The 23656-nt window shown below is 40.3% G+C and overlaps 1 protein-coding gene across 2 annotated transcripts in view; it reads left to right on the top strand.

The window, feature by feature from the left end:
• The window catches only part of si:zfos-2326c3.2 (misshapen-like kinase 1), a 43088-nt gene that overhangs the window by 15955 nt on the left and 3477 nt on the right, over positions 1–23656 (top strand). Inside the window, exons 12-30 of one of the 2 annotated variants that reach the window (XM_053878739.1) lie at positions 1344–1461; positions 1647–1760; positions 1872–1988; positions 6814–6864; positions 7204–7551; positions 8052–8186; positions 8259–8381; positions 10362–10432; positions 12394–12473; positions 12573–12655; positions 13327–13409; positions 13488–13572; positions 14048–14215; positions 17229–17331; positions 17397–17549; positions 17660–17803; positions 18564–18698; positions 18781–18881; positions 19537–19686. In XM_053878739.1, coding sequence (XP_053734714.1) covers positions 1344–1461; positions 1647–1760; positions 1872–1988; positions 6814–6864; positions 7204–7551; positions 8052–8186; positions 8259–8381; positions 10362–10432; positions 12394–12473; positions 12573–12655; positions 13327–13409; positions 13488–13572; positions 14048–14215; positions 17229–17331; positions 17397–17549; positions 17660–17803; positions 18564–18698; positions 18781–18881; positions 19537–19686 — 2362 coding nt within the window. The remainder of the gene's footprint in view (positions 1–1343; positions 1462–1646; positions 1761–1871; positions 1989–6813; positions 6865–7203; positions 7552–8051; positions 8187–8258; positions 8382–10361; positions 10433–12393; positions 12474–12572; positions 12656–13326; positions 13410–13487; positions 13573–14047; positions 14216–17228; positions 17332–17396; positions 17550–17659; positions 17804–18563; positions 18699–18780; positions 18882–19536; positions 19687–23656) is intronic. The other variant, XM_053878740.1, reaches the window with a different exon arrangement.

Raw genomic sequence — 23656 nt, 5'->3', positions numbered from 1 at the left:
ATTTAAATTCACTCACTGTTGCATATCTGACATTGATTTAGTGATGTGTGTTTTTGGTTATAGATCTGATAAAGGTCCTACTGTTTCTTTAAAGATTATGTCAAGATTATTACTATAATAATAATACAATTCACAATACTACTTCTATGACTAATAATAATAATAATAATAATAATAATAACAATAATAATAATTAATAAAAATGAATACCATTGGAACCATTGGATCAATCATATACGCCTGTGTCTGTGAGCAGCAGTCCATCAGACAACACACAATTTTACTTCACAAATGTGAAATACTGACCTTAAATTCCACGCTCTGTCTTCTGAACAACATATACTTCTCATGGTTTGTTTGACTCTAATTTCTCTCCTCAATACCAAGCGTTGCCTGTTTTTCTTTGAATTAATCGCAATTAAAACACTGGCTTTTAATCTTGAGAAGTAAATTAATCAAACCCATTTGCAGCTGTCTTCACCCAGCTCATTCCTTCAGATGTCCTGGCGGGATGCGTACACTAGTTCAGCCAGCAGCGAATATGTTCCTTCCCTTTAGTCATCATGATGTTTCTTTCAGGATTTTTCCATTGAAATCATGGCTAAAGCCACCTTAATCATGTTGCATGTTGCTCCATGTTTCGTGTCGCATTTTCCGCTTATGGAGATCAATGCACTTCATTTTATCAGGTGTGATCACGTCAGATTTCTGGCTTGGAAGACAAACTTCTCAATTGCTGCAGGGACAGAATCTTTCTGTATGTCACGTGCTGTATTGAGGTTATCAGGGTGCACAGCAGACATAAACATCACGCCAGATTTTTTTGTACCTCTTGCTGCCACCAGGATAACCAGACAGGAAGTTGAGACTACAATGTGCATTTTTCAGATTAAATAATTTACAGAGCAGAAACATTTGCTGAATACAATTTAAGTTGTTCTTATGATCCGTAAAAAAATACTTTTTTTATTTATATGAATGATTTACGCAACATAATACCCACAAGTTTTGCTTGTCATTATTGTGCAATGTGAGAGAGCATATAAGCAACTTTTTCCTGTTAAAATTTAGACTTATTTGGAGTCTCAATAGCTAATAATTTTATCGCTTCTGTATAAACTCAGCGACGCTATGACGTGAAGGAGACACACTCTCTGTGCTTTGCATCATTCACACCATTCCAAAGCAACATGGACCCTCATATCCTTGCCATTCTTTGGAATGAAAATAAAGACCCAAGTGAGTTTTTCATGTCGTAGAGGAAGTGGTGCCACAAAAGACAAGAGGCCTTCCCAACTCGAAGCATCCAAGTAATCACTTAAGAATCTTGTTACTCCATCCAGCTCCATCATGAACGTTCCTGGCGAGTGGACATTACGGAGAGAGTTTCTGCGCTTGCAGACTAAGGACCGTGATGGTGGCAAAATGGGTGCGCAGATAGAAGCTGAACAAAGATCTCAGGTACATTGCTAGCAGGTATACATTGTTACTCCCAAACCCCACCCCTACTCCCACCCTGTCCCCTCTCTCTCTGCCGTTCTCTCACTTAAGTGAACTAAATCTTGTTGCTAAAATATAAATCTTAGATCTAGGGAAAAAGTTGAACAACATTCATCCTTTGGTCAAAGTTGTTTTTGTGTTGGCAGATGCAACAACACCGGCAGCAGCTGGTCGAGCAGGAGCATTATAAGCTGCAGTTACTGGCTGAGAGACAGAAGAGAATCCAGCAGCAACACGAGCAGCGGCAGAAGTTAGAGGATGTAAGTCGCTCTGTTCTTTCCCCACTTTTTACTGAACAGTCAATGTGGTGTGGAAGCTGAAGTGAACATCCTGATTTGGAAAATGTGTAACCATTATGACCTGTATGACAGCTAAAGAGGGGACAGTTCTCAGACTGTGCCTTCCAATGGGCGGAGCTGCAAGATGTAATGCTTGTGGATGAGTCTGATCTCCGTGGCAACAACTTCCTACTGGATAACGAGAGACAGGTAAGATATCCGAGCATCTAATTACTGTTTCACCTGCCAGTATCGGTTCAGCGTAGTAGTTTATAATTCATTATCTCTTTCCTGACAAACATCAGCTGCATGTCAACATTCTTAAAATGATTAAAAACAAAAAAAAAAAGATGATATTTCCCTGTTGTTTCATATTCCAGGCTTTTTAAATGTATTTTATATCCAGAGTGTGGTGTGTGATTCACATGGTCATAGTATAATGGTCACACAAGTTTCATCTGCATCAGTGTATCAGTTAGAAATAACTGATGACTGAAGGCTAAGGAATCAATGTGTTTCATCACTGCAACATGAGAGGTGCTGTGTTGAGTAGTGGCCATTGATGTGATCTCTTTCCTTCATCTAGAAGAGAATGTATGAGTCTATTCCGATGCATGCAATGCATCTCATTGAGTTTTATAAATGTAAATGAATGACAATTACTTCACATTGCAGGGTGGGATGTCTTGTTCCGACATTCTGTCATCTATCCTTTTATTCAGTTATCATCAACTTTTGTCCTGAACCAAGTCAGGTTGACAGAACTTTGCGTATTTTATTATTACGGTAGTCCAAAATTCGATTAGTAATTCTTTGCATGCCCGTTAACCTTTTTTTTTTGTTATCTTTCCCCATGTGTGTTATGTAGCTATAGTTTGGTGAGGTTTCTCATTGCCGTAATGCTTTCCACAGCCTCTCACCCTTAACTTGACCCTCCAAAACACATTGGTGACCTTAACCAGGACTTTGAACCAAACTGAAACCATTTATTATCACCTCATTATTTTGAAGTCTTCATCCTGAATTTGAGCCTCTCCCCCTAAACCTAACCATCTAAAAGAAATGGCAAAACTTAACCTTTCCTCTTAACCTAACTAAAGCCCAATTATAATAACCTAGGTATTTAGTAGTTTTAATCCTCAGAATGAGACTTGACAAAGTGAGGACCAGCCAAAATGTCCTCACTTTGCAAAAATGTCCTCACACCGTTGATTAAAAACTCACACAGGTTCTTACTAACATAGAAGTAGAAGAACACATACACACACACACACACACACACAGACCAATTCAATTCAAAGAAGATAATTTCATTGATGTCTGTGATCTTCATGACCACCAACACCATTATCTTCTTACCAAGATGTTGCAACATGGCCTGGTCAGAAAAGTAGAGCTTAGTGTAGTTTCTTTTATTTAACCGGTGACAAGAGTATGCAGCAGCACAGTTTGACCTGGATAAGGGCCTCGTTCCCTCAGTTCCTCAGCAGAACTATTTTCATCAGCCCACAGGAAACATTAAATCTTCTCAACAATTGTTAAAGAGTCTATTCATCTGAAGAAATTCTGGCAGCTGGATGAGCGGTGAGGCACATGTCATCGACATCGTGATGTCCTTTTTGTTTTCCTGAAGGATCAATAACATAGTAAATTATGGACAGCAATAATGAGCATGATTGTATCCCACTGGTCACATTACGCTGCAGAATGTAAAGCTTTTTAAGTGTTCAGACATCGTGGTAAACATCAACAGTTGAATGGGTTGTCTGTGCTCTAAACACTAAACCCTAAAGCCATAGTTATGTGTAATCCGTGGCTCTAGTATCCTGCGTAGTTAAAGGTTGTTTGCGAAACAGATGTGTCAGGATTATACAAGTAATATTTAGTATATGTTTTTTGGGGTATCCGGCTAATGGCAGGTAAAGTATTTTGCGAGACCCTGTTGTGACCAAAGCATAAAGAGACCAAGGGACCAACGAAATCAAATTCATTGTTCATTATTCAGCTTGGTGTCAGGCTTGGTCTCGGCCTCCTCTTTGGCCTCTGCATGCTCATGATAGCCACTCATAGTTGCCGCTCATCCATGCAGTGTGCAAGTCTTCCTTTTGCCCAACAGTGTGCTCTATTGCGTTTCGTTCAGGGGCCCCACCGTGACAACGAGGCGGGACATCAGTCTAAGTGAATCATGCATGTCTTTGTTTTTTCAAATACACGTTGTTTACGTTTTGTGCTGTGAATAGCCTGCAAAGACCAAGGGAGTAGCCCATAAGCCTGGTTATAAAATACATTTTCATATAATAGCTGTCATATTATATTAAACATGGAGAAAAATGTGTTTCCTATCTTGTTACACCGTTGGTGGTTATTGTGAATTAAGTATGATATCAATTTGTCTGCCTGTCTAATCAAAGTCTAATCAACAATATGATTAGTGTATGATAGGAATATCATTAGTCATCCATAATAATATATCGTGAATTATTTCAGAGGTGTGCCCAATTGATCGTAGCCCTTTGAGTTGAGCACTGTTGCAAATAGTTCAGTGTCTCCTGGTGTAGGATCTAATTATTTAACTCATTGAATCATCATCAAGAGCGGCACAAATTCTCAAGTTTGTTTTTTATAAACACCAAAAGATGCAGACTAGGAGAATCACATATTCTTTTGTCTGTACACAACTTTTATAAATGATGCCAAGTTGATCCGAGATGGCCCCATGTGGGCATCATGGCTGGTGGTCACCCTCACCACCAGCTTGAACTGTGGAGACAAGAAAGGATGGATCCATCCTTCCATGTTGTGTTTGCTAAAACTCCTTTAAAGTGCTGCGGCTGAAAATCAGCACATTGTTTGACATTCTTGGATTGTCCAGCTTTTGTAAGACACTATAGCCAGAATTTCCTCTTCTGAGCTGACTGGATTGGCACCATCTGCTTCAGGTTTTGATGTGTTGTGTGTTCAAAGATAGTACTCTGCCTACCTTGGTTAGTGGTTATGAGAGTTCCTGTTGCCTTTAATAATACTAATAATAATAAGAGTTCAAAAGACAATCAAAAAGCAGACTAAATACAGCAAGCAAGTGAGTTACAGCCATAGGGGGACATGTAAAGGGAATATGCAACATGAAAAAAAATGGTATTATTTAGGATTTGAGGTCTGGGAGAGAGTTTGTGTTTCCAAGGGCCAGTGGGAGAGCGTTCCAGAGATTAGGAGCAGAGTGACAAAACGCTCTGCTCTCCATGATGCAGAGACGGGTGAGCAGGTGGGCCAGAGAGGTGGGCCAGAGAGGTAGAGGGAGGGGGGACCTGAGGGGGCAAGACGGGGTGATAATGTGAAAGAGGTCAGACAGTTTTGAGTTCCTTCTACGTGCATGTACAAATCTTGTTGTAGATTTTGAATTTGACTAGGAGCCAGTGGAGCTATTCAAGTGGTATGATAAGAGGATAGGGTTCTGGTGATGATGCATGCTGCATGAGTTTTGGACCAGTTGAAGCTTTTAGAGGGATTTTCAGAGGTACCAAAGAGGACTGAATTACAGTAGTTAATGCAGGAGGTGACAAGGCTATGGTCCCGAGGAGCACTTCTCTCATGTGACTAGCTGATGTGTTTCCACGCAACTGAACTGGTACTCCTCATGAAGTGGCTGCGGAGTGTGTGGTCAGATTTTTTTCATGTGAGCAGTTACTTGGCAGAAATGCTTGAACTGCTGAATTAATGGCAATTTTACAGACTTGGATAATAATGGAGTTTAGTCAGTCGTCTACAAATGTCTTCGATTTCCAATTTTCAGGACAGCGGTGTTGGCGCTGCATCGAATTTTCCTTTTTTTTTTTTTACACTTAAATCAAACCTTTAAAATATTATTATTTCTGACAATTCAGTGAACAACATTAAGATCATGCAAATAAGCTATTGACCACATTTAGTCAGTGTAATGTCGGGGTACTCAATATGCTGTGCTCAGGAAACAACAATGTTGGAATCAGTTTAAGCTAAGGTATGAACAAAGAATGTTATGACGCTAGACACGATCATGGCCTTGATGCAAATAAGAAGTAATGGCATTGGTGTACTGTGAGTTGTGTGAGCCTTGTTAGCAACAGTGGAGGTAAAGATGCATCCACCATGTCCAGGAATTGAGCTGGGGCAGGAATGGATCTGCAGCCGTTGAGGGAGAGATGAGGTGCAATGGTCCGTCAAGTATTGCAGATTAGCGAGGTGGGTTCCAGGGCAGCTCTGCAAAGAATGTTTAGTTGAAGTCTGTTTTCCCTGATAATGTCACAGTTGAGAAATGGAATTGTTTAGGTGAGGGAACTCAATGAGAACTTTTCGATCAGGATGTAACTCAGTCTTGAAGAACTATGGGAGCAAGCGGAATAAAAGTGTTCTGGTACAAGGATGGTGTTCTGAATTCCGTTACCTATGGAGGGATCAAGTTGACGAGTCACACCATGAAGAGGCGCGCAAGTGTTGTTGAGGCAGGAAGAGCAGAGTCTCATTTACATCCTAGCTACAAAATAATGAAAAGAAAAGAATGCGAAGCTCTGTAGGACACTAGCGAGACCTGCCATGATGCGTGGTTTAAGTGACAGCTTAAGCAAGGAAGCAAAGTTAGTGGCAGAGTTGAAGTTGTTCACCTTTTTACTGAGGGTGGCTCGAAAGGTCACGATTAGAAACCATTGTGTCCCAGGAAAAGACAAGATATTTCATACAATGTACCTCATATTTGTTGCCTTTACACCCACTGCAAGTACAGTTGCATTAATAATAATGCACTAAAACATGTATACTCCTTTCACTTACAGCAATTGAGGCACAGTAACATTCGGCACACCCATTAACCTTGAGAATATTACACAAACTCAGTTTTCCTTTTCCATACACAGTTTTTTCTTATTGCAAATGCAATTTTCATTTGGCATTCTCTATGAAGATGAAGTAGATAGTTTATTTTTTTCCATCTGATTATCGTAAGTTATGATTGAGTCAAACATATTTTTCGTTGTCTGATGTCTGAAGTGTGTCTGTCCTGCAGGAGTTGACCCGGAGGCAGCGGATGGCTGAAGGACCTATGTCTGTGGAGCAGGTAACCTACATTATTAGTAGTAGTAGTATACACTACTAGTATACTCGCCTACCATGTGGGTAGTGCTTGATGTTGCACAACTTCATTTGTATATTTATGTTTGGGTTTTTTCATGACTGACATATGTAAAGCTCAGTTGTCTTATTTTAGCACATTAAACCCTGATTGAACCCCAATGTAGTTTTTCCGGTGTTTAAATTTCATTCATAAAGCAGATCAGGATCATTGAGATGTATATGTGTAATTGTCTTCAATAACCAGTCTTTGTCCACAGTTGAATGTTTTCTACATGCTGTGCGATGTCAGCGTCTGTATGTGCTTGTCGTGTTTGCTACATAGAGATCTGTGCCTCCAAGCCAGCAGCTTCAGCATAAATCCAGACCCCCTCAGACTCAAGGTCAACAAGCAGCCAGGTCTCAGGCTGCAGGCCAGCAACCTTCTGCAACCAGGAGGTCCCACCGCACCCTGCCCAAAGACCAGACCCAGCTTCTATCTCTGCAGCACGACCACAGGCACCGGGAGAGAGAGAAGGACCGTGAAAGGCAAAGACAGGGAGGAAAGGTCGCAGCAGCTGCTCAGAAGTTGCCAGTTAACACCGAGACCACCACCAACCCCTCTGCTGCTTCTGCTACTGCTCCTGTTGCTGCTTCATTAGCTAGCTACCCTGCCAAATGCCAGAACACAGCGGTAAAATAATCTTCTCTGCTCGCTTTTTACTGTCTGTACTTCACTGACCTGCTTGCCTTAATATTTTTGTGAATTCTATTAGATGTGGTATCTTGAAGTTCATTTACAATGTGTAAAGAGTATATGATTTTTTTTTTTTGACGGTTTTCTTTTATCATCATTATTGCATCATAAATCCAGAGACTCATTTTAATTCAAGAAAGTATGGAGCAGTGTTTTAAAAACTGCTTTAAAGGAAGGCCACCTACAGTGTATGATAATAGAACAGATGACCAATCTCCATCCATTTTTTTCCTCAAAGATGATGTCATGTAAATATTTTTTTCCTTTACTTCAATTTACCTATATTGACAATGGCATTTTTTTTTCTAGGGGAATATTTTATGATATTATACTATATTCTAGAACACACTTTATAATTGCCACTTATAGTCATTGATGTCTAAGCTCTCATAATAGTTGAGGTTGAAGTGAAAATTCCTCACCCATTTACATTTCAGACGGATTTTCTGGAGGCAAATCTGGCGAGGATGCTTGTAGCTAATGGTCTGCCCAGCAAGGTGCAGTCGAGGATGGGGTCAGGAAGCAGCTCCAGCCCTTGTACACCAGCCATGCAGAGAGCACACTTTGAGCAGGTTATAACCAGTGACATTGGGTGGAGGCCATAACTGCTCACTAAACGTAATAATGACTTAATTATCTTCTAGAATCTGAATTCCAGTCGAAATGTTCCACACAGCAGCTCCATGTCAGACATGGCCTTCTCCCTTCTAAGCCCTTTTTCACCCACCACTGACAATGTCTTCTGGGACTCTGAAGAGCCACCCAAGGTGAGTTACTTGTGTTTCCCCAAGTTGAGTTGTGTAATATGTTATGTTTCATGTAATATGTTTGTCCTGTAATTTATGATGTATTTGTTTATTATTTATGCATGAAAATACATAATTATTTGGACTACAAATCAAGTGTCGTGATGCCAATGCTAAAGGCACTAAGCTGTAGAAGATAGCAAACATTAGCTGATATCATTAAACACCGGGACCTTGGAGAGCTCACGCGCAGAGTCACGTGTGTCCCTCATTGTCGCATGAGAGTGTGACACACATTGTATTTCGCTTCTACACATCATTCAAAACCTAAAGTAACTTTTGATGCTGGTTGAATAAGCAGTGCTTTAGAATGTGTCTTTCAAACTCACAGACATCATATGTGAGATCTATGTCACATGTCAAGCTAGATCAGAAAATAGCTTTTATCTCTCTATTGACTCCTATTCATACTTTTTGTTCACTTAGGTTGCATGACGTGGAAGTAGATGGGCGTTACTTTGGCTCCCTGTTATCTGGGTGCCTCATGTCACATTGACCTGACTCATAGAACTACGAGAACTCCAACACTCAAATGTCAGTGTACACAGTCAGAAACTAGAGAGAGAGTTACTAGGGGAACCTGATTTGAAACACTCGCTCCTTAAGAGGGGCTTTGTTTAAAGACTTCTCCACCTTACCACCAACAGTGTTGTTGCACAATGCTATGAAGAGTTTTCCATTGTAGTCACTACCAACCCATCACATCCCGTCCCTTCCTCATCCTTCCTGTGCCTTCTCTTCTCATCCATCAGTGTCCCCTCCCTGGCTTTTCCTTTCCATTCTTTGTGTAAACTGTACCATTGTAATCTATACACTCTGATGAAAGGTCGAGCTAGTTGTGTCAAGTCATTGTGATGTGCTCAGATAACATTTGTATTTTCACAACACTTAATGGTTGAATCACATATAAACAAGTTGAAGGGCCTCTCACAAGTAGCATGTCTTTGCATCTGCCGTCGGATGACCCACACACAGGATGTGGGCAGAGGGGACCTGCTGGGAGTGTCTTCCTGTGATGACACATATCATTTGACTCATGAAATACCAGGTTCAATAAGTTCATACAGTCATGAAGTATCTGGAAAATGTCTCTGGAAGAAAGTGGAAATGTCAAATGTGCTTTTACTTTATTGTATATAAAGGTGTTGTATATAAGTGTGTTTGTGTGACACAGACTTCAGTTCCAGTCTGAAGTGTTCCTGCTGACACCATGAATTCATATCTATGTCTTGTTTTGTGTTATCAATTTTGAACTGCTCTACATAGTGAAAGTAATATAACACCTGGAGCTTTGTGGATTTCTTTCTCGCCCCCTCACAATTAACTAGTGATATCTATGTGTCAGGGTTTTTAGCTGCTCTGGGTACCACTTAGCAGCATGGTTGATCTTCTCACCGCCAGTGACAGTGGCAGTATTGTTTTGAGTGAGACCCACATTATAAATGTGACACAGCGCTACCCAAATGTCCTTCTCACTGAAACAAAATGATTTCCTTCTCATTTTCTTACATTGTAAAAAAGCAGCGTGGCAACACCACGCTCTATCACACTCCCTCTAAACTTAGTGCAGCATTCAGCAATTTTAACCATCACTCTACGTGTAAAAGTCTTATATTATTATAACTCTTGGGTTTGAGTTCTTCTTTAATCGCACCAACCTTTCAGGACTTTACTGAGAAGTCTGTGTCACTCTTGAGCCATAAGGCGAGGCTACACAGATGAATTTGCTCTATGTTTGGCCAGTCTTAGTGCAGAAGTCACTAAGCTGTAAGCCCAGCTCTCAGCTTGATGCTACTTAAGTTTTTTTGTTTCTGTAAACCTTTGGGGAGTTATGGAATGTGCATGTCAATGACTGGGTGTCACCTGAAATCTTTTCTTATCTTGATTTAAAAAGGTTTTATTGATGATTTTCATTCTAATCCGAGTTATCTGTACTCCCAGGTTCCAGAACGCACTACCTCTAAGTTCCACTGTCAGGAGCCAGCGAGGGGACACAAGAGAGTGGCTTCCAGGTAAACTCTTCTGTTCGTTTCAAGAGTTGGTCTGAGATGATGGCCAAAAGTCAGTTCCCTGTAAGAGTAGGAAAGTGTGAGCACAAGTCCAGAAACAGACGAGCCTTCATTCCGTGTTGCCGTCCGTGTTCTTACTTGGCTGACACTTTTATGGGTTGCTGCATTAAATGAACTAGCTGCAGGTAGGGGGATTGGGTGAAGGCATGTGTTTGGTGAGAAGTAACAACTAGTAGTGAAAGATATAAAATGATTTATAGAAATAGACACACCCATGCTTACTGTAATGTTTGTGCTGCATGCTAAACTGAAACTGTGAAATGGAGTGAAACTCCTCAGAGTACTTCGAGTGAGGCTGAAGTAACCAGATGTCCAGAGTTGTTTTCTGGTGGCATGCCCACTTGTGCTACCTCATTTTCATAAGCTGCAAATATCATTACCAAAAGGCAATTACAGTCTGTGAATTGCTTCCTAAAACCGCTTATATAGAATACATACTGTAAACGTGAAAGGGTGAAATGAAGCATGCAATTTGTTGTAACTGTAGCAAGATAATTTAATTAAGAAGATTTTAAGTTGCAATTTCACATCATGAGAAGATGAAAGTGGTATTAAATATAATACAGCTGAGGTTAAAAGCTTCAATTCAGATGACAAATGTTAATGTCTAGGCACTGGACTGGAGTCAGTGGTAGAGGGACAGTAATGATGCGTCCTGCAGTTTTGATTACACATTCTGTCTGATAATCTCACAAATAAAACACATGTTCACATTTAAGAACCTGTGGGAAACTAGACTGGAGCTCTCACCCACTTCACCAGAGGAGCAGCACCAGGGAGTTGCGTGAGACCTAATAAAACACAACATAAAACTTTAACTAGGCCGTAGTTCAGAAACCTTCCCAGGGCTTTTTGAAATGGACTGTGGCAATCCTGTTAGCTTTTTATTTCCCTGCTCTGTTAAGTATCTAAAAATGTTGGGAACAGTGATAACACGTCTGCAGTTACAAGTATGCCATTGTGATCTCTGATGCATTTTCCACTGAGTGGCCATGTTCGTTGTTATGGGCACCAACCGTTACTATAATTACTCCACCACTACTTTTTTGGTGTTCATACAGTAGGTCTGCTTTTCTGTTAAATTGCAGAAGCATTCCTTTTTTTTCCAATTTAATTTTTATTGGACTTTGTCTGTTTACTTTGTTGTCATGAGTGTGATATTTTGAGTTTGAATTCAAATTAAATTTCGAATTCACTACATGCTTTTCCGTGTTTGGTCATAATTTCCATGAACTTTTTTTGTGCATAGAATATTCATCTAGGCTGATAGGATTTAGCCAAAATCACTGCAGAAGTAATTAATTGGTGAGACATTTAAATGACTTGAATGAATAAAATTAAATACTTGCTGTTCAAATTAATTAATTTTGTTAAAATGACCAATAAAATGGTGTATCACTTTAAGATAGAAAATGCTTTTAAAGAATATTTTTATTGTAATGGTGTGGAATTTTAAAATTATTTTGTTATCATTGTAATAATAATAGTCATAATAATGATAATAATAAGATTACGCAGGTATAGTGACCAAAAATAGGCATCGCTTTAAGGCGTGGACGATTGTTGAATAGGATTACATGGCTGATGAAAAAGCATGTCAGAACATAAACTCATGACTCATAATTCATGAACACAGCAGTAAAGCCGTGCTTCAGTTATTTTACTATATATAGTGACGACCATGAACACACTTTAATTTGAAATTCTGTGGGAATAGTTTCACACTCCGTAAACGTTTGTTAAACCTACAATGACCCAGATTATACCTTTTTTACTTCCTTTGTGTCATTAAAGTTAACACAGTTGAAACAGGATTGGTCTTCAGTCACAAGTGTGGAGTCTGGAATTTGACTCCTCTGTTGTTTAGCTTTGTTTTCCATCTATGTGCTCACTCTTTTCCCCAGTGGCGGTCCAGCGTCTGTTGCGTACCAAAGTGAGAGATCCCTTTCACAAGGAGGGTCCCCTGCCTGCAGTAACCACCCAGGTCAGGTCATATTTGCATTATAAAGCTGTTATTAAATTTGACTTGTCAAACGGCATCATGTCTTTTTCTTCATATACTGATTTCAGACATGTTTTACAGGTTATTTCAAGATACAGAGTCCACGTTTGCAGCCTTGCAAACCACAGCAAAGGGGGATACAAAACGACGTGAGACGGACGCAGGTTGGGCAGATTTCCTCTCAATTTGTTCTTCTTCTTCTCATGTTCTTGTTCACTTCAATTGAGCAATTTGAATATTAGAATGCAAATGTATATTTGTCGTCATGAACTCTTCCTATTATAATACATCTTGGCTGATCATTTGTAAGCATAAGGAATAAAATGTCTTGCTGGTCTTGCAGAGTTAGCATCTAACTGAAGAGCTTAAATTAGCTGCTTCTATGTTTATTGCAAATTAAAAATATGTTTCTTTCAACACCCTGTGTTGCTGGTATGGCTTTATACTCACTGTTTTATTTGATAGGAGGGGCGATCAAGCTCTAACCCATTGGTTACACAAGGGATAAGACTCTAACTTTGAGGGTGTCCTAATTGTCAGAGCCCACTAGATGGCACACTAATCTCTTTAAACAGTTGGATTTGATCCATTTCATTGAAACACTTTCTCATGAAGCCACATCAGCCATTACTAGGGAACCTAGCTTAAGAGATATACATCTGCTACCTTGGTGTGCAACAACTTGCCGAGTTGTAGCTGACCTTTATCAATATATCTTTTTTTCTTCCTGTTTTTTGAGGTGTAATTCTGTCTCCAGTAGTGCTTTGATAAAATGTGCTGGAAATAATCAATAGGTGATTGGTGTATTGGTTACAGTATTTTCTTGCTCCTGCAGGGCGTCAGTCGCTTCAACAGAGCTCCAGAATATTCCTCCTCAAGCGACGAGGTGGGCAGCAGTGACGACGACGAGAGGAACAGGTGAAACCTCCATCATTCTTATATGCTCCACAAAAAGAGCCTCATATAAGGTTCTATGTTCTTTGTTTCTCTGTGAAGGCCTGATCTATCCAATGCAAAGAGGCAGTACTCCAGACCAATGCCAGATGGCATTGTGCTTCAACCTCATCGCAACCTTAACCAGGTGCTTACAAGCAACCACACATTTATTAATCCCCACATTTCCTGCCTTCCTTGGGTCTAAATGTGATGATATAAATCATTTTATAAATGTGATTGTTCGTCCACTGAAGAGAAAATTCAGCATGAAATGAGACCCACACTTTGAGATGTCCATGCCAATGACTTTAATTCACCTTTAGTTGTTTCAATGACAGGCTTTATAAGATCACCTATATAGAATGACCATTTATTTATGATTGTTATGCTGCTGTATCAGTAGCAAGAAAAAAGCAAAGCACAGCATGTGGCTCTTAATAGGTATTGTCTCACATTTAACTGCAGACGAGAGAGTCTGCTGAGGTGGAAAAAGCTGCAAGTAATAGATTTCAAGTTAGTATATGACAGAAGTGGGTTTGTATTTTTCTTTTTTTTTAGGTTCTATACCAGGATTTGGGTGGTAATTCTTTCTTGTCTTTTTAATTTTAACTTTTCTTTAGCTTTCACATTTGGGATCGGATGAAACCTACCTTCTACCAGACCTGCTGCAGAAAAGCTTCTCTTCCAGTTCAACCCAGAACATTTTTGGACACCTGCAGAAAGCCAAAGACTTTAGTTACTCACAATCTCCAACAGCACCACGATCCCCGACTCACCAGGAGCTGCAGGTGAGTTCTGGTACTCTGCTGGCAAAGATGCCACTCATTCATTCAGATTGCCTATTCTTGGATCCAAACTTGTATTGAGTTGAAATGGCATTAAAATATTTACAACTATATTAATTTCCCTTTTTTGCCAGCGCAGTGAGGCAAATTATTGTTTCATCCCTTGATGAACTTGCTTGGCTGTTGACAAAGAGTGTGCAAGCTGTGGAATAATCATGAAAACACAATGACACCTTTGATTTGAGTCATCACATTCCTTCTTGCATCACCATCTCTATAACATCATGGGATAGAGCGAAGACTGATAAGAAGTCTGGGACACAATCTGGGTTACAGTACATTAGTGCTTCCCCATCAAAAAGATCCACAGACCGACAAAACAATTCATGCACAACGGTTAGCGCAGCAAGAGTCCCATATTTGGTAAACCCCTGAATCACGCCAAATGCGGTTTTGTGTTAAATACTGGTTTAAAAAAAGCAAAAACCACGCAGTTACGTGTGTGACGTCAGCGCATTAATCATTACAGAGAAATCTTCAATCTACATTCATTCGGACCCTCAATATTTTTATATCCAATCATGCACAGTGACAGTGCCTGGAGAGGTCTGTGTGAGTGATGCTGCATGAGACTGGATCATCGTCTTATAATGGCTCTCCGCTCCGTTGGAAAAACAGATTTCACGACGATCAACGATGAATAATACACCCAATACATGACACAAGTTTAGTTTAGGTTATGACAACATGAATTTTAAATCCTGTTGATCCTGTGGATCTGATGAGGAACCAAGTCTTCAAACAGTATTTTGAAATTTCTTTTACTTTCACTAAGATTTCCTATATGAACGATCATCTCAACTGCAACATGACCAAAACCGCAGCTGCTTGCCATGCCGCACAAAATAGAACTATTTTCCAATGACGCAGTATAATAATAATAATAATAATAATAGTAATGATAATTATTATTATTATTGTTATTATTGTTATTGACTGCAACATGACTGTCAACTGCAACATGACCAAAACCGCAGCTGCTTGCCATGCCGCACAAAATAGAACTAAATCCTATTTTCCAACGACGCAGTATAATAATAATAATAATAGTAATAATAACATAATAATAATGATAATTATTATTATTGTTAGTATTATTATTGTTGTTATTATTATTATTATTGTTGTTGTTGTTATTATTATTAAAGGAAGAGTTTGCCAGCAATGTTCTAGATGTGAAACGAGTATCAGACAGAGTGATTGGCCTCAAGTTAGAAATTGAAGGGGTCATCTTTAATGTAGTTAGTGCATATGCCCCACAGGTGGGGTGTGACCTTGAGGAGAAGGAGACCTTCTGGAGTGAATTAGATGAACTGCAGGACAGTATTCTCAGTGGTGACAGAGTGGTAATTGGGGCAGACCTCAATGGACATGTTGGTGCAGGAAACAGTGCTGACGAGGAAGTGATGGGAATGTTTGGTATCCAGGATAGGAACACTGAAAGTCAGATGGTTGTAGACTTTGCAAAAAGAACGGAAATGGCTGTGGTCAATACTTTCTTCCAGAAGAGGGAGGCGCTTAGGGTGACTTACAGAAGTGGGGGTAGGAGCACACAGGTGGATTACATCTTGTGTAGACAATGTCACTTGAAGGAAATTAGTGATAGTAAAGCAGTAATGGGTGAGAGTGTGGCCAGACAACATAGGATGGTGGTGTGCAGGATGACCATGGTGGAGAGGAAGGTGAAGAGGGCAAAGGCAGAGAATAAGACAAAGTGGTGGAACCTGTAAGAGTAAGAGTCTTGTGTTGCCTTCAGGGGGGGATTGAAGCAGGCTTTGGGTGGCCAAGAAGGACTTCCAGATGACTGGGCAAATACAGCTGAGGTGATCAGGGAGAAAGGAAGAATAGATTTTGGTGTGTCATCTGGATGACAAGTAGACAAGGAGACTTAGTGGTGGAACGAAGGAGTGCAGGAGTGCGTACAAAGGAAGAGGTTAGCTAATAAAAAGTGGTACGTTGAGAGAACAGAAGAGAGTAGACAGGAGTACAGGGAAACCCATCAAAAGACAAAGGTAGTAGTGTCAATGGCCAAACAGAGGGCCTACGAGGACTTATATGCGAGGTTGGACAGCAAGGAGGGTGAGAGGGATTTGTAAGGATTGCAAGGCAGAGAGACAGATGGGAAGGATGTGCAGCATGTTAGAGTGATCAAGGATAGAGAGGGGAATGTTTTGACTCATAACAGATGTGTGTTGCTGAGATGGAAAGAGTACTTTGAAGAGGTGATGAATGAGGAAAATGAGAGACAACATAGAGTAGAAGGAGTGGCCATTGTAGATCAGGACGTGGCAAAGATTAGTGAGGCTGAAGTGAGAAGGGCATTGAAGAGGATGAAGAGTGGAAAGGCAGTGGGCCCTGATGATATACCTGTGGAGATCTGGAAGTGTTAAGGAGAGGTGGCCGTAGACTTTTTGACCAGAACATTTAACAAGGTCTTTGAGAAGAGGACCCCCCTGAAGGGAGACACCGAAAGAAGATTATTATTATTATTATTATTATTATTATTATTATTATTATTATTATTATTATGATTTGTAGTAGTAGATTATCATCATCATTGTCATTAGTTTATCTAATGTGTAATATGTGGGGAGGGGGTTTAATGGTTGGAAAAAATAAATGTAAAAATAGTTTATTGCCACTTGTTAATAATGATGTACAAGAATTATGTGGGTTTTTTTGAGTATGTGGCTCCTGGTCAATTTATTCAATTATGTGCAATGTGTGTAACCATAGTAATTCGGACGATAAGGAGTTAAGTTCATGTTGAGATTCCCACCAATGAGAAAGGAGTCCAACACTCTATATCAGTGTCAGTCGCTATCATCCACTAGAGGGAGGTGTTGATCTTTTTCCATGCACTTCTAACAGCACTGAATTTGTTACATTTTAATTCTGAGCTATACACAAAATACACTGGTAATGAGCTCTCTTCTTCTCTTGATCTGTACAACAGGCGGTCACCAGTCCTGGCACCAAAAACACCTCTTCCTCCTCCTCCTTCCTGTCTTTCATAGATCCAAGGTTGATCCCGATATCCTCGCCGCCACAGAGTCCTTGTAAGTCCCTCCAGTCACATACATGTGTAATCCCCCAAAGTAAATCTATTGCTCTTGTTTATCAGGTGACAAAGATGAGCCGGTGAAAAGAGAGAACCACAGGAAAGGCTCGGTGGTCAATGTCAATCCTACTAACATTCGACCGCAAAGTGACACTCCTGAGATTCGCAAATATAAGAAGAAATTTAACGCAGAGATTCTCTGCGCTGGACTTTGGGGTGTGTCAAGTATATTTATATTCATGTACATATTTATGCGTGAAAGAAAATGTACCTTGATACTTATATTAATGGGATAACGTGTGACTCTCAATTGCTGTTGTCCTCAGGTGTGAATCTGCTGGTGGGCACAGAGAACGGACTGTGGCTGCTGGACCGGAGTGGGCAGGGGAAGGTTTACCCTCTTATCAGCCGACGTAGGTTTCAGCAGATGGATGTTTTGGAGGGACTCAATGTGCTCATCACTGTATCAGGTACATCCATTACACTGTGTGTAGTCATAGTTACCTGTTCAAATGTCATGGACCTTAGAGGGAGATTGGCCCTTCACATATTTCTATTTTCATGGAAATTTAAGTGTATTTCAGGATGGATGACATGTCTCTTTCAACATGTTGCTCTCCATCACCTGCAGAGTACATTCAGCCTCTACTCTGTCTGAACCAATCCAGATGAACTTATTTACTATTACAACTTCATTTGCTACATGCTGCACCAACAACGCAACGATACTGTATATCAGGTGGCAGCACACAGAGTATACTGGGGGAACATATGGAGATGAAGTCAGATGAATTTTGAGCATTGTATTCTGCATGTTTATGTAGCAAGCAGTCGTGGTTTGTCAATAGGGGGCGCTAGGGGACTGCACTACACCTCGCAGTAGTGATGGGCTGATGAGGCTCCATGAGACACTGTCCTGATTTTCAGAGCTCAGTAGGTGGTGGGCGGGGCTTTCAAAAATAAATGAGGTTTCATGGTTAATGGTTGTTCCAATCTAAATATTTAGAGCGGCGAGTGCCATCCAGTGGGCTCTAAAATGAGAACATGAAGCCTCATAAGCCCATCACTACCTCGCAGTACCTTCATAAAGCCATGTGGTGCAATTATCTGTTTTTAAAGGAACATTTTATTGACCATTTTGATGAATGACAGATGTGCTGCATCGTGTCGCCTATAAAATATCACTCACTGTATTTTGGGTTTCATTTCTGTTTTGGTTGGGATCTGAAGGTAAAAAGAACAAGCTCCGTCTGTACTACCTCTCCTGGCTGAGGAACAAAATCCTCCGCAATGACCCAGAAGTGGAGAAGAGACTGGGGTGGACGTCTGTGGGAGACCTGGAGGGCTGTGTGCACTACAAAGTTGGTAGGTGTTTACCATCAGCAGCTGTGATTAGAGTCCTTCTTTTTGTATATTCAAGAAAGTTCTTTTTTGTGTGTGTTTTCAGTGCGCTATGAGAAAATAAAATTTGTGGTGATTGCTCTGAAAAATGCAGTGGAGGTGTATGCCTGGGCCCCCAAGCCCTACCACAAGTTCATGGCCTTCAAGGTGGGAAGTTTTGGAAATAATGGGAAAAAAAGATGCCCTGCCATTGAGAAGCTGTGTGTTAGATTGTATTAGAATGTAAATAAATAAATGGGCAAAGCCCATTTCAAACAGCTTATATTCAGATTATCAATGAGCATATACAAAGAGGGTTCAGTGAGCCACTGACCTTCTATGAAAACATTTTTTTTTCTGTATTTGTCTTCATCATGTACATAATAAAGTAAAAGTGAACTCAAGAGAGTCACCCTACAGTCTGACACATTTAGGTCATTTGCACAGAGTAGCAGCTCACTGGTGTCCCAATTCTGTGTCCTCTGTGGCTTGAGCTACATTTCTCAGTTGGGGAAGGACAGGAATATATTACCTTCTTGTATGATGTGATATTGTAGTCTGAGAATGTGAATGCATGAAACCAGGATGTGCCTTATGCGGCATGTAACCACAGTGTTTGGAAAGTGCTTCAGCAAAAAGCTGTGCTTAAGGTTTCTGATTCAGTAGCCCACCACATATTGTGTGGTTCTTTTCAGGCGAGAGGACATCACAATTCATGAATCAATTCAAAATGATTGACTGGTTCACGTCTGTTCAGCTTAAGTCTGTTTGTGATGTTTTGTGGTTTAAAAGCAGAAAAACTAATTCATGCTTGCATCCTCAGTCCTTCAGGTCTCTACCCCACAAACCTCTGTCGGTTGATCTCACAGTGGAGGAGGGACAGAGGTTAAAGGTCATCTATGGCTCTCTCTATGGCTTCCATGCCATAGACGTTGACTCGGGAACTCCTTATGACCTGTACCTGCCAACACACGTAAGTCCCTGTGCGTTGCTTGAAAATGTTGTTCCGTAAAATTCACTCTCCAGTAGGGATGGGCGATATGGGCAAAAAACAATATCATGATAAATTTTGTCAATGATAATTATCACAATAAAAATCATCATTCTATTGCATGTGTTGGACACAATACGGTCTCTGTAGAAACTGTTTCATGATAAAACTTGTTAGTGGAGTTCTCCAGGTCTCCAACATCATTATTTGTTTTTGTTTCAATATAATAGTTACTAAGTGTAGAGATGACAAATTCAATGTGTCACATCTCTCGTAGAGCCTGTGTGTTGTGTGACAGACAGTTTTATTTAGGGGTCAAATTGAGCCGTCTGTCTGTCTGCTGTCCCCAGTGTATCTCATAACAGTGAGTCTCTTAACAGTTGACTTTAACTATGGCCCCATCTGGACACGTTATTGCAGAAATTTTAGAATTAATGTGAATAGATGATCATTTTGTCATATTCTATTCTATAGTCTCTAGTCTTTTGTCGAGTGTGATTAAAAAAATCTTTTGACAATTCTCACTCCTAAAATGTTTTTTTTTCATTAGTGTGTTTGAAGATTTCAATAATACTTTGACAGAATCAGATTTTGCTGATGGTGCCTAACTGATGCCTGGCAGACAACCACGTCAGAAAACCTATGAGGACCACTCCATCTAATAAAATAAACACAGATCCTCAGAGTCGACCAATGTCATTATCAAAAGTTTCCTGTATAAAAAAATAAGCTTAAAACTACGATCGTGTACCAAAGTCCACCAAACTCTCCTCAACTGTCACACGCCTGGAGAGGATAGTGCACCGCCCTGGTCTCGTCGTGTTCATGTATGCAAGTCCAATGCAGCGAGTGTGCCGTCATGACTGTACATTGTGTACGATAAGTGGATGAAATATGACAATATATGTCACTGAATGGATTAATTACAAAATGACCTTTGGTGACCTTTTGTGTACATATTTGTCGTGTTGCATTGCAGGAATAAGCAATAGTCATTGCCTCATTTACATTCACCGTACTAGGCTGTACGGCTGTAATATACAGTTGCATCCTCGTGTGGCGGTCATCTGAGTGCATCTGTAAACAGCAGCGTGGTCACGCTCATATGTTTATGAAAGAGGACTACTAAATTCACTCAGAGTGGTGGAGATAATCCCAAGAGTAAATGCCGGAATTTGTCTGATTGTAGCCCCAGTTCTGGCCCGCTTCACTCCCAAATTGGATTATGAAGTCTAATCAATTACATGCTGACCAGAATCAGGTCAAGGACTGGACTCACTGTGTCGGCGAAGGTGTTTGGATCCTGACATGGAGGAGAGAAGAGATCTAAGCTGTTAGAGATTAGCTGCCGAGGCAGAACGCTAGTGTTCCTGCATCCAGCGACCGAACTTGATAAGTCTGACATTAAGTCCACCTCCACATTCTGAAGTACAGCATCAACCCTGACCCTGTCATGGTGAGGCGGGGGTGAAAAATCCTGAGGAGATCCCTGTAGAACACCATCGTAGTTGCTTTTGAGGACCACATATCTTAGCTGAGTTCCAACTCATGACCAACTTCTCATGCAAGTTGAGGTGTAGGTGGGAAACGTAGCTTCTTGGATCTTAAATTGACAACTGCTTAACATATGCATTTCCATGGTTTCATTTCTGCATATCACGCAGTCACTCTGGTGAATCTCCGAAGAAGCTTATCTCATCCTCCTCCTCCCACTCGTGGTCTCCAGCCTCCGTCCAACCTCTCTTTTGTTTCCCACTTGACACTCTCATCAGCTTCCAGTCTAATCAGTCAGTGTTTCTCCTCTAACCTTTCCACTTGTGATGCCGAGTTTCTTTCCATTTTACTCAGTTAACACGATGATTGTTTTCTGTCTTGTTTCTGGGATTTTTTTTTGTTCTTGTTCTATATCTTTGTGCAGCTGGAGAGGAGCTCTGACTCACTGAGTGACATGAGAGACTGTCAGGTGCATCAGTGGAATATGTGTAACCATTTTTAAGTAGTTTTTTCCCCAATCGATTCTTCCCAGGCTGCTTTTTTCACCAAGCATTTTTTCCACATTTAATTTGACTAAGAAAAAAGAAGTCTGGTTTGCTGTTCATAGTCATTGTTTTACTCACCGCAATAATCACACGGTTGTACTGAAATGATCTGAAAGTTAAAACAGTTATTGATCTGGGACAGAATACAAACTCCAGGAAATTGGAATAAACCAGTGAAAGTGGTAAAGTGGCATCTGACCATCAGCACAGTGTAACTGCAGCTCTGCAGGTCCTTTTAATGACACTGTACAAGCTAAATATAAGATACAAGGAATACAAGGATGTGAAAGTGTAAGATCGACTTTGCTGGGGGAAATATAGTAAATCTACTGTTGTTTATTTTAAATAAATGTAGCCCACACACAGGCACACAATGTTGGCTGTCAGCACGCTCACATTTGTAGGTGAAGTAATTTGTTCCAAAAATACCTGGTTTCCTACTCTTGTCTCTTTACTGTTGACCGGAGTGCTGCATATTCTTACGAGCTCACGCCAGAAAGATCAAGTAGGACCTCTGACACTGCACACACACACACGCACATGTCATATTTTTATGTTTTGTGGGGACATTCCATTGCCATGATGCTTTCCCCAGCCTCTCACCCTCACCCTAACCATCTCAAACAAAACCTTTACGCTTAACCAAACTAAAACCCAATTATAATAACCAAGCTATTTTGTAGTTTTAACCCTCAAAATGAGGACCGGCCAAAATGTCCTCACTATGTTGATTAAAAACTCATACAGGTTCTCACAAAGATAGAAGTACAAGGACACACACACTCACTCACTCTATCACTTTTTTAATATTAATAATAACTGATGCCTTTTAACATTCAACTGTCTTTGACAACTCTCCCTGGGTCACAGCTTAAATAGGTCCCCTGTACATGCGCACACACAGAGACACGCACACACCGGCACACACCCACCCATGCTGTATTACTCATTCTCCAACTCCTTTAAACAGGCACCCTCATCACTCTGCTGTCAACATTGTACTTACCACATCTTCACAAACATACAGCTCTCTGCCACACACCATGCACCACTCCCCCACTTAGAGAAACACACACGCAGAAGCACAAGCACAGTACGGTCCGTCGCTGGGCTAGAATGTTGATTCCAAGGCAGAGGATTAAGATTGCGTTGCCTCTGTGGATGCCGGTTCTGATGCTGAGGATTGTAATGGCGCACGCTCTGGTATAGTATGCAAAATTTTACTGCTTTAGTTACTAACTTCTTCATTAGTTGATATCTATTTTGCGGCTGTCCTGTCTTTCAATTGAGCTTATGTTCATCAATGTTATGCTGTGTAGACCAATATTGCTTATATGAATGTCCCCCTGAGTGATGATGATGTTCTGGATCATGTTCTCTATGTACTGTGGTGTGTGGGATGGCGAGCAACCCATGTATCAAAGGACTGTCTGCATGCGGGTGCATGAGCTTGGTAACATGTTAGCCAGAGAGTTTGGTCTGAATATGATTTGAAACAGAGGTCTGTTGCTGTCATCAAGATTATTGAGATTGAGAACGGAATCATATTCTGGTACACTGTTTTCATCCCAAAAAGAGTCTCAACTGTTGATATGTTTATTCCGCGTGTGATGGACTGTGAGAGCCATCAGAGGCAAATCACATATAAACTTAAATAATCTAACAAACAAAACAAAACAAAAAAAAAACTTTCTCACAAAATCTAATTAAATAATACCGGATTGCTGTTGTGCAAAAACTGAAATATGTTTGCAATTTTATTTTTTAGAATTTTTAATGACAAAAATGGAATTAATTTCAATAACTATGGTGTGAAGAGTGTTTTTTTTTTTTCTTTTTGTTGATGTTAGCACGTATTTCATGTCTATTTCATCTTCAAAATGACTTGGAGCAGTTTGTATAGTAGTTCTTGG

The sequence above is a fragment of the Synchiropus splendidus genome, chromosome 11 (assembly GCF_027744825.2).
Source record: "Synchiropus splendidus isolate RoL2022-P1 chromosome 11, RoL_Sspl_1.0, whole genome shotgun sequence".
In the NCBI taxonomy this organism is placed as follows: Eukaryota; Metazoa; Chordata; class Actinopteri; order Syngnathiformes; family Callionymidae; genus Synchiropus; species Synchiropus splendidus.
This window is presented reverse-complemented; position numbering and strand designations above follow the sequence as displayed.